A 19,518-nucleotide genomic window follows, 5' to 3' on the forward strand; every position below is an offset into this window, starting at 1 on the left:
GTTGGAAACTACAGTTTTCCCTGAGTTTTTAAAAAATTGGCAATGTTTTCTCAGAAAACAGTGTTGCCATTCACGCTATAGCTGCTGTTTTCTAATTGTTTACCAAAGCCAAGCACAGATCTACATTTTATCATGAAAAAGCTGCCAGTGTCAGTTTCTCTGGGTAGGTAGAAGCTATCCTAGTTCTTTAGCAACCGAGAATAGGAGCACTTGAAAAATTCAGCAGAATGGACTTGCTTCTGACTTCAATTAAATACAAAGTCAGCTTTTTAGTGTCACTGCTGAGATCAAACAAGTATGTTATCCATAGAAGAAAGTTTGTGATGTCAAGGATGATCAGCTTCTGACTCCTTAAATGGCACCTTCTGCTCTAGACCTCAGAATGCAACAGGGAACCTAAGAACTCTGTTTTTAGAAGGGAAATATGGACAAAGTCAAAACAAGTGTCCCTTAAAACCAGTCTTAACCAGTTTTAGCTACTCCAGCTCCAAAAGGAACATGCAACAACTTGGTTTCAGTCAGTTTTGTTTTTAAAATATTTTCTTATGTAGGCATGGTCTGGCGCTATCTTAAAAGACACAGAAATTTTAAAAAAAGCATTTCTTAATGTGTTTACTTTGAAAAACAAATCACAGTTTATTGGAGACTACACTTTAACAAAAAATTCACCAGTATTAAAGATTTTCAAACCCATTTAACAGCTAACAAAACCATCCTTTTCTCTCTTCAGCATAACACTTTTTTTATCCTCTCTCAAAAAAGACTTAACGACCGCTAGCAAAAAATTCTCCTCCAGAAGAAAACTGCTTAAGCACTGCTCCCTCAGAGCAGATGTCTTCAGTAACAGTCAGCTTCGTTCTCCTCTATGGTCCCCACAGTAGCAAGGATGTCCTGTAAGAGGGACTGAGGGCTTTTCTCCACATGGTCACTACTTTTATTTAGCTCATCATGTAGCTCTTCTAAGTCTATTGTACCCAAAGCTAGCAACATGCTCTCTGGATCTTGAAAATCCACCCCATTACCACCATCTGTGGGGAAGTTCTGGGCCAGAGAACCCTGCCTTAGTGTCCTTTGCAACCAGGCAATGCTACGTCCTGCACGTGAATCTTCAGCCCCTTGTGAATCCTTCAGGGTACTAACTGGATAGAAATTACATCTTAAGCCAAGCAGTATATCACAGGCTCTCTGACCTACTGGTTGGTCACAGTCACACAAAGACTGAAACAAAAAGTTGAATACTTTTGCTCGGCAAAATATATGCAGTGACTCATTCTGATGAATGGAGCTAGTGACTGCAGAGGAGACAGGAGCATATGGGCATTTAGGAAGGCCAAGTTGGCAAATTGTCTGACTACAGAAAATTTCAATCAGTTCCAAACCACCAAGTCTGACTTCCCAGTCTAAGTCATGCTCCACAGTTTGGATCACTCTAGAGACAAACCGCTCTGTATCTTCCAGCTGACCTGTGCAGCCCTGTCTCAGCCACTTGATGAAGATGCTGATCACAGCCCTCCTAGGGAAGCCCTCTGGGTCCGTTGACAAGATTTCTTGAAGCTTCGCTACAGTGTTCTACATGCAAAAAGACAAAGAGAAAGCACAGTGAGGGGAGGAACATTCAAAGAAACAAGAACAGCAAAGTAAAAAATCAAGCCTTTTCATTACCGCTTGTGAAATCTCCCTGCATGAGACTCCAGATAACTTGTGAAGAAAATTATTAGTACAGCAGTAAACCAACATGTAATTCTACTTGATTCTGCAGTGGGCTACATGAAATCATCATACCTCTTTATTATACTGATTCCCTATAGCAGGTGACTCTGGAGCAAAGTAAGTAATGAAGGCCAAGTGTCCCACAGCAGTCACAGCACTCGCTCGCACGTAGCTTTCTGGATCCTCAAGAAGGTTTTCTGTAAGCCTCAGCACCTCTGAAGACAGGAGAGACTGCCTGAACTCATCCTGGTCTGTAAACAAGACAGCAATCCAAAGAAGTGAGGCTTTATTCTCTCAGAGCATGAAGCTGTTTCCAATGCAAACAGTTCTCTGCGTCATACAAGGATGCCCACTGACTGCAGGGACAGCTGCCAGTGAGCTGAGCCACTGCAGACACCAGGCAGCTGCTCACAAGAGCACAGATGCTCTGTGTCAGGCTCCCCATTTTCCAGCAGCCTGGTGACTTTCAGTCAAGCTCTGCTAGACACTGGAACTTGGAAAAATCCATTTACAGTTCTAGTGGCAAGAAAAAACTTTCTCCGGGCAAGCAGGGACATGGTTTCAGCCTCATCAAACTTATGCCTTTGCTTAAAGGAGGAAAAAATAGTCTTCCTTTCTTGTTAACGCATATGGCAAAGAAAAAGAATGCAACTGCAGCACTGAGAGGGGCTGCCAGGTAAACTGCTACGGCAGCTGAGTGTGTTGGACACTTCCTTTGTGACCTGGGTACAATAGTAGTCAGCAACATCACAGAGCTACCATAGGAGAATTAACATTGCCTTAGTGCTACCTGCTGCAAAGCCTGAGCTACCAGTAAAGTGGAAAATCAGTAACAAACTCAAAGCATACAAAGAAGATCTAGGCTTTTGGCCTCCTAAATCCCTGCTGAGTGAAACCAGACTCCACTGCAGAGCAAGCTGAAAGTGTCATCTGCCATTAAGCATGTCATCTGCCTTGACATACATGTCTCAACATATATGACTGTCTCGACATTCCTGTTTAATTCACCAAAACTGCCATTGAGGAGGGCACGGCAATCTGAGTTCAACAGAAAAGCAGGATAAGTTTATTAATTTTAGCAGATTTTGATTATGATCTAAGAGTAAAAATCTTGATGCTTCTTTCTTTTCTCACCCCTCCAGTTACAGGTCAGAGAATGCTTCACAAGCCTGATTGACTTTCATAACATTAAAAGAAATACTCCTCCAATGTGAACTGTTAAATCTCTCTACCTACCTCTCAAGCACTTAATCAGGGCAGTGAGGAACTCCAGAGAAGAATCTCTTACTTCCCAGCAAGGACTGCACAAACGCTTTTGCAGCACCAGAAACACATCTGTAAAAGCCAAGTGACAAGCCTGAATGGACATGAAAGGCAACAAGCCTAACTGAAGTGATCGCTGTTATCATTTTATCTGATGCATTCCCTTTCTTGCTGCTGTGTGCTTCTCCCAGAGTTCTTAAAGCACTAACTGGGCAGCTAAACATAAATTCAACATAACTGTGAACAAATGAATCCTAAGTGCTCTCAGCAGGAGAGGCAGGCAAGAACAGATTTCATATATGCCACTAGCTGCTGTTTGTCCCAACCTGAATAGCTTTGTTACCTTCCAAAATCTTCTCAGTTTGTTGCCACTGACTGTTGGAGCAGGACAGTTCCTGCAATCGCACCAACCACTTGGATGTAGCTTGAAATGTTTTCTTTAGAACCTGAAACAATATAAAGTAGATTTACTTTACTACAGGTGGAGGCACTGTTGCCTTTATGTTAGATAAAATTTGTTTTAGCCTCAAACTTACAGAGAAAGTCTCAGAGTAAACAAGTACATATGCTTCCTTACTAAGAAGTAAGGCACAAATAAATGGTACTTATATAACACTTTTGACACCTAGAAAATGCTTGTTCTCAGTATAGCATTTTAAAGTTCTAGTACCTCCAGCTTTTGATTTGCAGTTGAAGTCATTCAAATAAAACAAAGCAAGAAAACAAAAACCCTTAATGCAAAAAATTCAATACTTCAGGGCCACGACGACAAGTTGAGTACGTTGGCGCTACTCTTCGACATGATGGCTCCTGTCTTTTCAAGAACAGTCAATCTATTGGTCAGTTACTCGCTCATTAGGAGTTTTGCTATTTCCTGCAAGCCACCAGATCCAAGAGAAGTCTCCTACATATTCTAACACAAACTGTGCTAAGAAACAACTACTGTCAGACAATTTCTCAGAACTGCATCCCACTGGGGCAAGCTAATAGACTTGGATCTCTCCTTAGTTCTATACTTACAGTAGGGCTGGTGTTTGGACTCTCCAGGTATGCCAGAAGGATATCAAAAAGACTTCCTAGGAGTGTGTCACATCCTGAAACACAGAAGACAAAACTAAAGGACCAATACTGAGAGAAGGAGCAGTCGAATCCCAATTCAACTGCTGAAATACAGAAAGACACAGGATTGTAAAACTGTCTTGGAGAAGAAAGCAAGTACAGTCCTCAGAGTAAAGGAGAAACATCCAATTTCTCACAACCACTACAACCTTTTTAGTTACAGCATTACCTGCCCTAGCTCATCAACAGAAAGTAAGGTTAGCCAAGATAGTAGGAAGAATTGGAAAAAATGGACAAGTTTCAGAAATAAAGTAGTAGTCTTAATTCAGAAAGATCAGTGAAGGGGAATGAAAAATTCTGCAACTACAGAATAGTCAAGTATTTCCAAAATTAAAAAAAATTTAAGGTGCAAATATTAACTCACCTTTTCGCTCCGAGAGTGCTGCTAGGGCATCAAGAGCTGACATCTGTACTCTGAAGCAGTTGATCAAGATTCGGCTTATTGTGCTTCCCAGAGGAGAAGCTGGACTCAGGAAGCCATTACAGAACTGTAATATTGTCATGAGAGAATGTAGCAAAGACGTATAGGGTAAATCCACTGGCAAATGGATCTGATGGGAGGGGAGAAAGGAAAAAAGAAAAAAGTTTCCAGCAAAAGTCTCAAGCATGCAGAGCTGGAGTTTTTGGTGAGGAGGAGGCAAAAATTGAAATTTCTAGTGTGTTCTTAAGGTACCACAATGCTAATAACTACAATAAATTATCTTCCTCTCTCCCAAGAACTACTGCACAGATGGAAGAAAATTCTTCTCACTGCTTGGGAAAGCAGTTCAATTTATGTTTTTTCACTGGATCAATAATACATGTAAGGTATGGTAACAAAGCTTGCGAAGGTGGATTTAAAACTAAGTGCAGTCCCTCTTTACAAGCCTCAGTATTCCTGTTTTCCTATTTGGCATTGACTATGCTAGATTTCTTTAACAGGTGGAAGCCCTCGCTGTCAACTCCTCTCCATGTTCTATTAAGCTCTACTGCAAAAGTTTGCAACCAGTCTTAACGCTCTCTTTCAAGGACCAATTTGAACCCCAGGGTTTTTTCCTTCTCTGAATGTTACCAGAGACAGCAGCTCCTCCAGATGAGCGAGGGTCTGACACAGAAGACTAACACAAGATGACTTGGAGGACAGAAGACTTTCAACAGTGGCAGGATCACTAACAGACTCATCCAGCAAACCTAGAGGACCAAAGGAGGGAAGAGCTCAGGTTGTTAGTGAGTACAACGGACTGTGGTTTTTAAAGTTAATCAAGCTTTTCAGGTGATGCAGTGTGAATATCCCTTCAAATGCAACTGACAGCAGGATGCTGCACTTCACCACAAACACTGCTACTGTCCTTGACTACTTCTACTCTTCTTCCTCCAGTTTTGTCTGCACCAGATACTTAAAACTCTGGCAAGCAGACTAGCCTCTAACTTTTCTATCACAACTGTACCTGCATATTCCAGAGGCTGGGAGGCTGCTCTCAAAATACAATCCATTGGCTGAAGTAGAACAGTCAGTGCCTGAATCCTCACATCTTGTGGGCTTCAAGGAGGAAACAGCAGTTACCAAAACAAGAATACTTCAATTCCTTCCCAAACATCTGCCCCCAGATACTGAGCAGAATAATGGTTTTCATGCAGGCTTTTAAACAAGCCAGCAATGACAGAGCAATGAAAGTATTATCACAATTCAAGCCTTCTTCCAAGTTTCCATGGCTAACTGAAAGCAAAGGAGAAATGGTTCTGGACTTTACAAGTAGCCTTATCAAGCTATGCAAATAGAGGGTAGGATTCATGTAAGAAGGGGGTTTAGAGAGAGGCACTTCTTGTCAACAAAATGGTGTCCTTATATCTTAAGACATAGGTGTTATTTAGCCTGTAAATCAGTATCCATATGTGCTGCATTCATCTGATGATTTCTTGATGCTTTTTCACTACCTAAAGGGGAGTTGTGGAGAAGATGCAGGCAGACTTCTCAGAGATGCACAAGGCAAGAATCTTAAATTTCAACAGGCTAGATTCCAACTGGATATACAGAAAATACTTTTCATAGGGTAATGAAAGCAGTTAAGCACTGGAACAGGTTGCTCAGAGAAGCTCTGGAATCCTCATCCTTGAGGATATTTGAAACTTAAATGCTGAAGGCCCCGAGCAACCTGATCTATCTTAGCCCTGCACTGAGCAAGAGGTTGAACTAGATTACTTCTGCAGGTTCCTTCTAACCTAAGTTAGTCTACAACCATCAACAGAGTCTCCAGATGCACACTTCTGCTGGACAGCAGTGAAAGCTCTCACACTAGTCAGTGTTTTTATGAAAGAGAAAACTGAACAGAGACTACTGGATTTGACAGGCAGTCAAACTGCGTCCATCTTAATCAACCTTGGCAGTACAAAGTTAAAGGAGTTTCTTCCTGAAATTGGCTGGCTGTAGGTAAGATGCAGGTGTGTACACATAAAAATGATATTGGCTCCTTTCATTTCTCTCTCTCTGAAACTGTATTATTCTTACTATCAGGGTCTTAAGTTTGTTAGCTACTGGCATGGTTCTTGCCAACCAGTCTTACATATTAAGGAATGTAGGGAAAAAAACAGTTCTTGGAAAGACAATAGAGATATTAGTACAGAAACATTTTCAGAGTACAAAAATGTCACTGTAATAAGTCCTACCATTTATAAAACCTCAGAAGTCCCACTGCCAAAGGACCTGCTTGTACTGGAGTTAAGTGTTCCAGAGCAGAAGTCACTAATGGCCAAAAACTGCCTTCAGTGTCACAAAACACAGGGGACCTGAGAAGAAATAAGTGTAAGTAATATGTCCTATTAGACAGTAGAAAACAGATATATGTCATCACTGGATACAAGGTCCCAGATCTTTACCATGCCATGTTAAGTAAGAGATTCGCCAGCATCTGCTGTGCTTGAACAGTCTCTTCCGTCAAAAAGGATTCTATTTGCTTTGCTATGCCTAACCAAAGTACTTCAGTCCACGTAGCACGACAACTGCCAAACAAACTAGTTAACAGTTTTAATGACTGCTTGATGTGAGAGGAAGAGCTGGACTGAAGGGAGTCTTCTATACGCTTTATAATCATTTGGGCACATGCTGGCCAGTCACAGTCCTTCATACTGAGATGTTTAGTCGTTTCAGACTCTACAGAGAGGGTGAGCATGTGCACCAGAAGCTGACTGGCAGCTGAAGCCACAAACAGGCTGGGATCCCCTTGCAGAGTGAAGATCACATCTATGCCTCCTGTGTGAAAAAAAAACAAGTCACTGGAGGAAAAAACAACAGCCTTCCTATTGTGAGGTGGAGCCTTGTTGCACTCCAACCATATATTCTAATTCAAGTATCACAGAGCTTTAAATGGTGTTTGTGGGGTTTTTTATACATTATTTTGTAGTTTCTACAGCATTTCAAAGTCAGCCAGTCCTTAATGACAAGCAAACAAACAAAAAGCAAACAGAAGAAGAAAGTAAAATTGTTTTCAGATCCTCAGGTGTTTTAACAACTCAGGAACAGAAGAGGACTTCAATATAACATTAGTAATATTATGAGAGTTGACAGCACACTCACTGTGTATTTATGGAAGGAGCCTGTACCATGTCCAGACACAACCAGTAGGAAAAACATGAACAGCAGCAACAGTACTACTTTTCCATCACATGGACAGCAGCGCATGCTGCACATTATTATTACCGGTCCAGTCTTGTAGGCCCCTCTGTACATGGGATCTAAAGTTGAATCCTGAATTTACATATCTGCGTAACAACAACTGGACTGCGAATGTGTGCAAGTATTAAGAGATAAATGAGCCCCTGGTTAGTTTTTCTGCACTAAAAATCATACTGAAATGTACCTTTTAGTAAGAGTTACAAATACGAATATAATAAGCTATAATATATAAGCTATTATATAAGCTATAATAGCTTTAATAAGCTATTTTTATGATGTATTTCATAAGATGTGCCTTTTTCCCCTCTAAGAAGGGCAGCATCTTCAGTGTTTGATTTAACATAACTGATTTAACAAAAAACCCACCATCTTTCCATGACTTTAGTGTTTTTGACAAATGGCTTATTTTTATCTTAAATAAAAGAAAACTCCTGTCTCTCTCATTTGACATCTGAGCAACAGACTGGAATGGAAGAGATACAGAGGAGTTAGGGAATTACCAAACCTAGAAGTACTCACCACCATCGCAGAGGAAGTGGAGGGCAGGCTGGTGATGCATCATGCTGTGCACACCCTCCACCCAGCCACTTCGCACAGATGCATCTTCCCACAGGGCGCTGTTCAGAGGCCCATCCCTGCCAAAGAGCCTGACCAACAGCTTCTCCTGCTGAACCCGGAGAACACACAGAGTAAACAGTAAGCAAAGGGGCTCGAGGGAAGTGGAAAGGCAGCTCTGTCATCCAAGTCAAGAGTACCAATGCTGTAGTGAAACCTTCTCTTGCTAGAAGTGTCACTAAAATAGAAAATGTTCAGAATCCCATGCTTAAACTCATCATATGCTTCTTTCATGGACTAAGCGACAGAGGTCTTCAAAACCAAAACTGTTTGTTTTTAAGATACTAGTGACAACTTATGTATGTATCAGTTCCATTAGACTGCTTTATGCAGTTGTATGCATCTCTTCCCTGAAGGAAGCCTTTTAGGCTTTGAGTTTTGTACTCTAAATGTATTCTACTGTAGAAAGCAGGGCTTTAAAAATCTCCCTCATTTTTGCAGGGAATCAGAGATTTCCTGTCAACCTACTATGGAAGGAAAACTACATCTGTTAGTGCAGTTTATATATACAGGATCTGCCCAGGGATACAATATTTTGCAATGACTGCTGTGAGATAGTGTTATCCCATATACTGTTTTGAACTGAAAATGAGAAGCACTACATATAAGCATTCACAGTACTACTGTGGCAAGAGAGAAGACAACAGGCGCTTTACATGAGATTTGGGAAGAAACAGTATGACTGTAGGTCTTCATTACCATATCACTGTTTGCCAAGTTGTTCGACGTATGCCAGAAATTTTATAAGCAGAATACATACATTTTTAGGTGTCCTCCCTATAGAAGGGATAAACAGACACAGGTAGTGCAGGTAGTCGACTCACCTGCAAGTGTTGGAAGCGGTTTTCGGAAGCGGCAAGTATCCCAGCCAACCGCAGGGTAAAGGAGAGGATGCTTGGACTGGGCTCTGGCAGCGCCAGCACGGAGGTGATGAACTCGGTCAGACAGGGATTGTCCTGCACCAGCTCCGCCGTAGGATCTAGTGACCAGGTGTTGCCCAAGAAGAGGCCATAAAACAGAGAGTCACTGCCAGGACTTCTGTCCTCTCTCATAACACCGAGGCGTTTGCCTGAGCTGAGTGTAACCCCTCACAACTGTTAAGAGGCGAGTTTGGGTTCACCTGAAGCCCAAGCCCTGGTACAGGCCTCAAGTACCAAACAGCGTTTGCAGGTGTCACCGCGGGAACAACCCCTCTGAGGGAGGCTTCCCCCAGGGTCCTGGCCTGCAGGCCTCCCTGCCCCTCGGACAAGCCCCTGCCGGTCCCCAGCGGCCAAGGCTGGGCGGGGGGGGCCTGCAGGCGGCGGGCACTCACCGAACTCCGTCAGGTCCCGGAACCAGTCGAGCAGCTTCTCGAGGCAGGTGTCATCGGAGCCGGGCTGCCGCGGGTCGGCCAGGGCGGCGCAGACGCGCGGCAGCAGGAGAGAACACTCGCGAGTCATGGCGAAGCGGCGGCGGGCCCGGGCGATGAACCACGACTCCTGGCGGGACATGGCCGGGGGGCGACGGCCCCCGCGGCGGGAGAGGCCCACCTCACCCGGACCCGGCCGCAAAGCAAGTGTCGCAAAACTGGGGGCGTGGCCAAGGGGGATAGGTCGAGGGGCGTGGCCGGGGGGGTGTCGGTCGAGGGGCGTGGCCAAGGGGGGTTAGGTCGAGGGGCGTGGCGCGCCGCACTTAGAGGAAGGGCGGGAGGTGTGAGGGGAGGGTGGTGCGGCTGTGCCGGCTGCGGCGGGGGCGCGGGTCCCGCAGTTGCTCCAGAGGCGCTGCCCACAGCGGGGCTGCTCTCAGCGCCGTGCTCCGCCTGGGGTTGTCTCTGCGCTCCTGGAGAGAAGCTGGTAGCGGGAGCGAAGCCGAGGGGCTGCTCGCAGAATCATCTCGGTTGGAAAACACCGTGAAGATCCTCCAGTCCAACCATTAACCTCACACTGACCGTTCTCAACTCCACCAGATCCCTCAGTGCTCCACAGCCCGCCGGGGCCGCTTGGTGGCACCCGCGCTCCGCAGCAAGGCCCAGGCCCGCCTGGCTGGGCCCGGGGGGGACGGCGGAGCCGCGGCAGGCGGTGGCCCCCGGCCACTCTGCGCAGGCGTCGCCCCGCCCCGCCGCCGCGCGGCTGGTTGCCATGGTTTCCGCAACCCGGAAGTGCCGGGGGGCTGGAGGCCCGCGCTCAGCCCAGGCCACCGCCTGCCCCGAGCCGGGCGCCATGGCCCGAGGTAGCCCCCGCCGCCCTGCCACCCTCTGAGGTCTCCCCGCCACTCTCCCGCCATGGCCCGGGGGGCCGGTGAGGCGGCCGCGGAGGGGGAGCTGGTAAGGAGGGGGCGGCGGGGAGGAGGAGAAGGAGGTGGAGGAGGAGGCCCCGGGCCTGCCTCAGTCCGGCCAACGCTTCCGTCAGCCCGCGGGGCTAGGGCAAAGCGTGAAGCCCCTTCAGGCTCGCCAGGCGGGCGAAGCGGTAGCTAGGAGGGGGAGGAGGACGGCTTCGTCCGTCTCCAGCCCGCGGGACTCTGGGTTCTGCCTGTATCTCCTTGGCTGGCCGGTAGCACGGCGGGGGGAGCGGTTAGTGTTCGTTTCCCTGCCCCTCAGCAGCCACATAGGGAGATTTTGAGGCCCTTTCTTGGGAACCACCATGTTCTCGTGTTGTTTGTTGTAGGTGGCTCTTGTTGGGCCTGTTTTGCAAGAGCGAAGGGACTGTGAAGGTCTCCAAGAACTGCAATGTTTTTGTTATTGTGCGATTATATCTTGGTGTTTGCTGCCTCCTATCAAGGCTGGGTGCCTTCCACATTCTCCAGTGCCTAATGTGATAGCTACACTTAGGTAAAGAGATCTCCTAGAGTGATAAAAAGACCTTAAAACAGCAAAAATAATCAATGTGCTGCAAGGAACATTGCCTCAGGAAATTAAAAACTATATGGCACAGTGTGTGAGATGGATACCTGCTTGCTCTCGGCCAGCCGTGAAAAGCTGTTTTATCTGCTCTGTTGTCTACCCCAGCTCCTATTCTGTCAACCAGGCTTCCACAAAATACTTCACCCCACCTTGCCTCTTGCAATGAGTCAGACCAACATCTGTCCAGAGAATGGTGCTGCAACTGTGAGCCCCATGGAGTCGGCAGCAAGTGAAAATGTTCTTTCTGCAAGGGCAGCATGCATTCAGATAATTTGAAAGCAAAGTGGAAATCTTCCTTCTGCTGTGGATATGCTTACATTTGAGAAGCAGGGAAAGTTGTCAGCTTGATCTGAGGAAAAATTAACCACTTTTTTGATTCCTTTGGGGTTTTTTCCTCAGCCTGATTGCTTCCTCAGTCAAGTTTACATTGTTCCCATAGCATAGCAAGGGTAGGAATAAGTGAGTGAGGAAGGGGCCAGACAGATGAGTTGCTGCTTAACTCTGGTGGAGAAATTAATGCAGAACCAGCACCATGGAAGATGGGGCACCTGAAGGTTCAGCTGTTACAGTGCTGTGCATAAATCTCTGTGGCTCAAGTCTGAGGTGACTTGCACTATATCACACAGAATGTTTGTGTTAGAGCAAATGATGCAGTTTTTTGCAACAGTGACACATTTACTATTTGAATTTATTGCACTCAAACTTTGTTGTGATAGTAAAAGGAGGTAGAGTTTTCTGGACGTGTGTTATAACCAATTATTTAGTAGCAGATGTCACAGTTAATGTCTCTATTTCCCAGGGAGATGACAGCCTGTCTGTGATAACCTGTGAATCAGATACAGAAATGGTGAGTTTTATTAATGGCGCACTGTAGGTATATGCCTTAAAAGGCCTCTCAACATGTTCTTGCACACTCTGCATCCATGTGATGCCTCCTGGTCGATAGAACACCCTTCAGAAAGGAGAGCTAGCAATGTTATTGCAATGTAGTTTGATTCAAAAACCTCCTCTAATTCCAGATGTAATTCTGACTTCTAAATTCTCAGCGCTGGGGGCTGCAAATGATGTTTGGCTTCATTTCACTGTTCTATCAAGTTACAGGCCTAAGTAATCCTTTTACAAAGCTTTAGTGGAATTGAATGTCTTTCCTTTAGCTAAATAGTTATACAGATCAGCCTCTACTCTGTGCTCACCTTGAGTTTGCTGCTACTCGTATTTAATACTGAAGGGGAAGGTCTTAGTGTTGTGAGCGTGAATAGACTACTTTTTATCTGTAGCATAAAACTTCAGTAGGCATCACCTGAATTCTGGTGACCGTTGCTGTGGCCGAATCTGCATATACTTAATGCTGCTATTTTTCTTTTCTACACAGAAGATTTTGTGTTATTAGAATAAATGATCTTCATACAAAATGGAGATTGAAGCCAGTTTTGAGATTATAAGCTGGAATCTTTGCAGAGTGGAATATTTTAAATACATAAAAAATTCTTTTTCTCTTCCAGAAGTTAAAGAAGAAAATTTTTCACAAGCCTCCAAAGTCACCAAGTAAGTGTTCCAAAATTTTTTCTTCTGCTTCCATTGCTGCAGAACAAGATAGATTTGTAGAACACAGGAACTGGAAGATTTACTTCACATGACATCTTATTATTCTCTTTAGAATTATTCACTGGTGTGTGCAGAGCACACCTATCTGAGATTTGTTCTCCCACCTGCAAAGTTAGACTTTTATAGGCTAAATATTGAAGTTTATGGGATAGTTGTAATTCTTGATTCTCCAGCATAAACTACTTTCTTCTCACATTATCCCTTCTGATCGCAAGCATTCTGAATTTCTTTTTCTCCTTGTCTTTTTGGAGAAATGCTGATACTTGCTGTGTGGAAAGAATCTAGAATTACTGGAGCTACCTACCATCCAGTAGATACCTGTGGTTGTAGATTAAGCAGTTCTTGGTTTCATTTGTTGGTGTGTTGGGTTTTTTTCACATGACCTTAGAAGTACAATATTATTATTAGATCTGCAGCTTTAATGTGGACTTTTGTCCTTTTTTCCGGGGTTTATGTTTTTCACTATACTTTTCCATTTACCTTCCTTTTCATACTTGTAGTGAATGTTTCAAAGAAGACTACCTCAAAGTGTTGCTGTTTGTTGTTACTTTGTTTTGTTTCTAATAAATTAAATAATGTTGTACTTCTAAATTTTGCTTTAGGTTGAGGAAGAGGCATGTTTTTCTGGTAGATGTACATCTATCTTCTTTCTTTCCTGAAATTCCTTTGCTTGCCTAAACGATGGAATTTAAAATAGCTGATTTAATTTCATCTGTGAGGTTTGCAACGTTGATTCTTACTGCATGTACTTCTCTTGATAACTTGAAGATTTAACTAGTTAGCCCATATAGTTCACATCTGTACTAATAATTTGAAGTGGAATTAGTGTCAGTATTTGAACCTGACCGTCATACCTGAAGTAGTAATGCAAGGGGCTCCCCAGCAGTTGCATCAGACCAATTCTGTTCTTTGATTACTGCAAGAAAATTGCTAGTGGATTAGTAGCTATAGTTACTTCTGTCCGTTTAGCCATACATATTTTTCTCATTGATAGGACATTTGTGTACACATCCATTGAAAGGTCAATTTAATGTATGAATTTAGACATGTGAGTATCTTAAGGGTGCCTATCCAAACTGACATGTAAATATTTCTACATGCATTGAATCATATTACTGTCATTATGTCTCTCTCTAAACCTCTTCATTTTTTGGAATTAGATTTTTTTCTTTGTTGTGCCTTTTATTTTTTTAGGTGAATATCCCATTGCTCCTTATAAGCCAGTATGTAGTATGCTGTTTAATTCTGTTTTTATAAGTAGTAGAAATGTGTCTGGGAACCTTGAAGCACAAGACAGAAAGAATTTTTGTGACCTTGAGCTTTTTAAGGCAACACTGAGATATTTTCTTTTGTTATAGAGTCTCCATACAGCTCTAGCACACAACTGTATCCTAAAAAAGCTGCAGTTTGGCGATCTCTGCAGGGAACAGGCAGTGCACATCTTGAGAGTGCAGCTGTAAAAAACCCAAGGCAGATGTGGCTGGGATCACTGAAACAAGGTATTAGTATAAAAACTTTACCTGCATATATGGATAAAGTTCAGTGTTGTGGACAGCTTAACATATAAACTCGTGAAAAATAGATTTGTATTTGATTATAGGCTACATAGGAAGTAATTTCACTATTGTTTATTTGGGTGGTTGGAATTATCTGATCTTGAGAATTTATAGAGGGAATAATTAACAGCATCTGGAGCTTTCTATGTTCCATTTGCTCAGAATAAATCCACAAATCTAATTCACAATTATCCCTGATTTTTGCATTTTTTTGTTCCATTTTTGTTGGCAGGAATGAGCCATCCTCTGAAATCAGATGTTGACATGGGGCATATGCGAACTAACATTTCTAGTAGCACTCCAGAATATTTGAAGGAAGCTCTAGGAATGAAGAAGCCAAAACATTCTCGTTCTTCTAGTAATGGTAAACTATGTAATGGTGTGGTAGATAGAAGTTAATTATCTTTTTCCTGTGTAAAAACACACATTGCTTAAGATCTTGCCTCTAAAGCATATAATGCCTCTAAAGCAGAGGCATTTCAGTTTAGCCTGCATTAAAATGTGTCAAAATATGATCCATGAGATACTTCTTGAGATTTCTAAATTGGATAAGATGGGGGTTTCCAAATTTTTTTGAGCAATGAGTCACTACTAGCTTTCAGAACTTTTTGCAAATTGCCATGCATTTGCAGCTGAAAACGTTGCAAATATAATATGGTTCAATGGGCCAGCTGTAGACAATTTATTGTGACTTTGCAAAACATAGTTTAGGAACCATTGATAGAAACCATCTGCTTGCCTGAAATTCTATGTAATTGACTCCTTTTACTTCTTCTCTAGAAAATGTTTTATCATGTGGTTGTGATATTAAAATCAATTGAGTTTTATGAGAAGAGCAAAATTTAAAACTTTTATCCTGCTTTTCTTAAAGGAGAACTGTAAACTTAAAAATCCCACTTCCATTTAAAATGACATCTGTACTGTTACTGGTTATACACTGTTTCTGGCAGCTTTAAAAGATGATAGACTTTTACATGTTAGGCAGAAATAGAAAAATGTATTCTGGACATGTAGAAATCTTTTATAAATAACTGATTTGTTGGGATGAGAAGACTGCAGTCTTCTGTGAACTGTATATCTTTCTTGAGATGGATATTTTAATCTAGCACCAGAGAGAAGACAAGTAATTAGGAGAATTACTTGGTTAGTTAATAGTTAGTTAAAAATAACTCTTTCAGATCTGCTTATTTTACATACTTTTTTTCTGTAGGCTACATCCCTGGAACTCCTGACTACAAAGAAAAAGAAGATATGTACGATGAAATTATAGAACTGAAAAAGGTACAGTCTCTCTGATACTTACTTAGAGAGTCATAGCATCACTTCATCCACTGGTAGATGTCCGGGCCTTATTGGTTCAGAATACTTTGGTTTCTACAGCTGGGACATCCACCAATTTATTATTTTTGCATTTGTAATATAAGGCTAAACTAAACTTGTGTCTGTTTAAGGCAATTTCATTGTTCTTATGGTGTGATAGATACTTCTGAGTACTGGATGTGGAAGCCTTGAAGTATACCCAGTCCTGAACCCCAGCCATGGCCCTAGCTGGACGCTGAAAAGGTTCATTGCATTTGGTTTCTTTGTCCCTCAACCTCTTTTTTTTTTTTTTTTTTTTTTTTTTCCTTCTGGCTGTCACCCATCACATTTTAACACTTTGTCAGTTGAGTTTAGTGTAGTGTATGAAAGATGAGGACTGGCCATGTTGAACACTAGGGATACCTGTAGACAGATATCTTGACTGTTGTAGATCATTTGTAAGGTTGCCTTTCTGTTAAACCTTTTAAGTTTGCCCTGTCACTTCCCTTATCTCCCAGCCCTGGTCTCCAGTGTGATGGTCTCTCTTTTTTTTTTTTTTTTTCTTTTGCTTCATCATCGTGACCATCATAATTGGATTGTTATTGACATCAGAACGTGTTCCATGTGAAAACTCAGTGTGTGTCTATTTCTGAAATGTGCTTATGATTTTTCTCCCCTCTCTTAGACAATACAAGCTCAGAAAAATGAGGGAGATCGAATGAAGACTAAGCTCCGTCGACTAGAAGAAGAGAACAATAGAAAGGATAAACAGATTGAACGACTGTTGGATCCTTCCAGGGTGACTGTTTCTTGGGGAGATAAAAGTGGGGCAAAAGAGTGCTGAGCAGTGTGATCCTCTTCCTGTGTCTCTAGATTTCAGGAGTCTGTAGTGTGTTGGCTCCTCGGAATGATGAGCTTGAATATGAGAGGGGGTTGGTTGGTGTGAAGGGATTTCTGTTTTGTGTATCTCAGCTCACCAGTCCAGCTCAGTTCAAAGGAAGATCATGCTATGCTGTGCAGATAAGTTTATTTAGCAAAGATACATTTTAATTTTCCTTTCAGAAATTAAAAGTTGTCTTTCTAGAGGCCCACTTCCTGAATATTTTGCCTGAGAGTAGACAAGTTAACCTCTTGCATGGTGACTGATGCATGTGGTCCTGAGACCTGAACCAGGGAAGCAGAAGATGAGCCTTATTGTCAGACCTACAAGGCCAAGAAGCATTTAGGGTCATAGCTAGAAAACCTGAATTTCACTGGATTCCCTGTGGCTGTCACTTTCTGTGTGCATATCTACATCTTGGGAGAAGTGCGCTAATATAAAACAGTGAGCATAGGGACTTCATAGCTTAAGCTGTTGGGCTGTGAAATGACTGTGGAGATGGGTACGTTAGAAAATTTTGTGGAAGGAGCTGGCAGTAGAATAAAGTAGCAAGGTTGCTCACTCGCTTTATCTTACCTTGCAGGGCTCTGAGCTGGCACGAGCTTTGTCAGAAAAGAAGACCGATAATGGATGGGTAATAGTGTCTTCATTACCTTACCCCATTCACTGAAACACTACTGATTTTAAAAAATAAAATGAAGTAACAAAAAATAAGCAATTGGGGAATTAGGTAACCATTATTTCTGTAGTCAGATAAACCGGTAACAAAGATCTGGAATTAACATTATTTTAGGGAGCTTCTTTGTCACTGTCTTGAATCTGTTTGGGGAGCATTCTCCCTATTATTTGCTGCTTTGAATTTAGCAGGGTAATGGGCAGAGTTGGTTTTATTTAACGATTGTGTATAAATATTATTAAACTGGTTATGTTACCACAGATATAAGTTAGGGATCTGATTTAATTAGTGTTCTCTTCGTTCTGGGGTAGCAGACATGCATGTGATTTACTAAGTACTGAAGTATGTAGGAATAAGTATATCTGGTTAGGTATAATTTATAAAGACAGGGCAAGATTGTGGAGAAATAGAACTTCTGTGAAGAGAAGATTATTCTAGGACTCATGAGCCATTTGTTCTTTCTGTAGGTGGTTAGTGGATTGAAGCAGAAGATTTTCAAGCTAGAACAACAGTGCGAGGAGAAAGACAACACTATTAAGTATGACTTTGGGGGGGGTAGAGGCTTGTTTGGGATGAGAGAATAAAGGGAATTTGAAATCCATGTTATTTTTCATATGTATTCTTCTGTTCCTTAAGATGTTTTCATGAATTCTGAGAACATATTAGCAATTATGAACTACCCACTCAGAAATTGTAAACCAACAGGTATTGCAGCGTCTTTGCTGGTCTGACTAGATTATATTTTGTATTCTTCTATTTTCAGCAAATTCCAGGCAGACATGAAGACCACTAATTTGGAAGAAATGAGGATAGCTATGGAAACCTACTATGAAGAGGTACGTCTGACAGGTCCTTCAATGTGCATACAGGAGAGGAAGTTGTTCAGTTGTTGAGTCAAAATATAAATGGAATGTTTTAAATAGGTTTCTTACAGCTTAGCTACACCTGTCATTGGAATCAAATTTTCATAGATGTTCTTATAGCTCCAACTATATGTACTGAAAAACCTTTTTTCTTAATAAGTTCAGTGTGTCAACCAAAAAGGGGAAATAAAGAAACTAATGTGCAACCATAAGTAGTGTCTAGATGAAAGGCAATATAACAGTAGCCTGATTTTCAGTGATGGCATCATTGCCTCTGTTAGTACCCAAAGAGTCTTGTTCTGATTTTCACCTAATGGACAAATGTGTTGCATTAGCAATGCCAGCTTCCACAGCTAGCTCCTTAATGGAATCTGTATTTCATATTTCACAGGTTCATCGTCTCCAACTCCTCCTGGCAAAATCTGAGACTATGAGGAAAAAGTATGTTTAATTCTTCTGAGGCAAATGCTTGCATATATGTGTTTGATATATCACTCATATACTACTTTAAGTGATGGAAAACAACTACATGGGAACGGTTTATTTTGTCATTTAGATTGCTGGATTTGCTTTTTGGTACTACTTTGGTTGGCTTCACAGCCTTGGTATATGTCTTAGTCATGTTTGGGTTTTTTGTAGATAGACCATTTTGTGGATGTGGAAAAAATACTAGAGCTATTTAAAAAGTACATGAAAGTGCTGAAAATGTATCTGTTAAATAAAATCCATCTTCCCCCGTAATCACACCTATTCTGACATCACTGGTGATTGAAACAAACTCACTAGATGTTTGGCATCTTACTCTTGAGTCAGTTCTGCATTTTGCTCTAGGCTGTATGCTACAAAGAAGGTATTTTGGAGTAAACACTGTTATGCTGTGGTACAGAGAGACAGATCCGCAGGTCAGGGTAGCTTTTGTGAGATAGCCATGAGTGACACTAGTGAGATGCTGTCGGAGATGCTCCTACTAGTGCTTGTCACTAGTGTGTGGGTGTATACGTGGTGGTGAGGGTGAACAGTCTGTAGAGGAAATAAAAATCAAAGCACAAAAGCAAAAGACAAAGCTCCAGTAAGAGAGCGAATTAAAAGCATCTATGCAAGTGAGTGTTTTTTCGAGCTGAGAAGAGAGGGTAATAGTTTTGTGGGATAGGAAAATTGGTTACCACACCACTTCAAAATATACTTGCCCTCCTAGTGTTAAGTACAGGCAGCTGTCTTAATTTGGGGTGTAATTATTTAGATCGATAGGAACGTATGAGAACTCTTTATGGGTCATTATGTATACTACCTGTGTTTTCCTAATTCACTGTCTCTTGGGGATTGAAAACTGCAATTTGTTTTGTCACTGTTTAAAAAAACCCCAACAAATCTCTTTTGGCTCAGGCATACAGTGACTATCCTCTTG

At 42.2% G+C, this 19,518-nt stretch overlaps 2 protein-coding genes across 8 annotated transcripts in view; one reads left to right on the forward strand and one right to left on the reverse strand.

Annotated features, from left to right (window-relative positions):
* Positions 1-611: 611 nt before the first annotated feature.
* Positions 612-9,910, reverse strand: BRAT1 (BRCA1 associated ATM activator 1). Of its 2 annotated transcripts, none has more exons than XM_074840843.1 (13): positions 9,669-9,910; positions 9,181-9,335; positions 8,261-8,405; positions 6,946-7,318; positions 6,736-6,855; positions 5,520-5,611; positions 5,144-5,262; positions 4,457-4,643; positions 3,994-4,067; positions 3,317-3,419; positions 2,947-3,045; positions 1,783-1,961; positions 612-1,569 (listed from the first exon to the last, which is right to left on the reverse strand). In XM_074840843.1, the coding sequence occupies exons 1-13, from the start codon at positions 9,844-9,846 to the stop codon at positions 838-840; spliced, it is 2,556 nt and encodes an 851-aa protein (XP_074696944.1). In that variant the 5' UTR covers positions 9,847-9,910; the 3' UTR covers positions 612-837. The 2 variants fall into 2 exon arrangements, with proteins under 2 accessions (XP_074696944.1, XP_074696943.1); XM_074840842.1 differs by having other exon boundaries at positions 8,261-8,408.
* Positions 9,911-10,497: 587 nt separating this feature from the next.
* IQCE (IQ motif containing E) overlaps positions 10,498-19,518 on the forward strand; it is a 28,816-nt gene continuing 19,795 nt past the window's right edge. For 5 of the 6 annotated variants that reach the window (XR_012625243.1, XR_012625244.1, XM_074840805.1 and 2 more), the window contains exons 1-11: positions 10,498-10,658; positions 12,034-12,081; positions 12,737-12,779; positions 14,198-14,338; positions 14,628-14,759; positions 15,606-15,676; positions 16,380-16,493; positions 17,158-17,208; positions 17,718-17,788; positions 18,014-18,086; positions 18,505-18,554. Coding sequence is in view for 4 of the 6 variants with exons in the window: in XM_074840805.1 (XP_074696906.1) it covers positions 10,617-10,658; positions 12,034-12,081; positions 12,737-12,779; positions 14,198-14,338; positions 14,628-14,759; positions 15,606-15,676; positions 16,380-16,493; positions 17,158-17,208; positions 17,718-17,788; positions 18,014-18,086; positions 18,505-18,554 (836 nt within the window). In the remaining 2 variants the exon portion in view is untranslated. Of the gene's footprint in view, positions 10,659-11,015; positions 11,163-12,033; positions 12,082-12,736; positions 12,780-14,197; positions 14,339-14,627; positions 14,760-15,605; positions 15,677-16,379; positions 16,494-17,157; positions 17,209-17,717; positions 17,789-18,013; positions 18,087-18,504; positions 18,555-19,518 lie in introns of those variants that run through there. The other variant, XM_074840808.1, reaches the window with a different exon arrangement.

This window comes from Strix aluco, chromosome 15 (assembly GCF_031877795.1).
Source record: "Strix aluco isolate bStrAlu1 chromosome 15, bStrAlu1.hap1, whole genome shotgun sequence".
NCBI classification, from domain to species: Eukaryota; Metazoa; Chordata; class Aves; order Strigiformes; family Strigidae; genus Strix; species Strix aluco.

Excerpts from the sequence above, each read along its gene's own strand:
- BRAT1 (XM_074840842.1), bottom strand. The coding sequence starts at position 9,846 with ATGTCCCGCCAGGAGTCGTGGTTCATCGCCCGGGCCCGCCGCCGCTTC. Across the intron at positions 4,068-4,456 it reads AGCACTCTCGGAGCGAAAAG|GATGTGACACACTCCTAGGA; the intron begins GTGAGTTAATAT and ends TCTGTGTTTCAG. Across the intron at positions 3,046-3,316 it reads AACTGAGAAGATTTTGGAAG|ATGTGTTTCTGGTGCTGCAA; the intron begins GTAACAAAGCTA and ends TGGCTTTTACAG.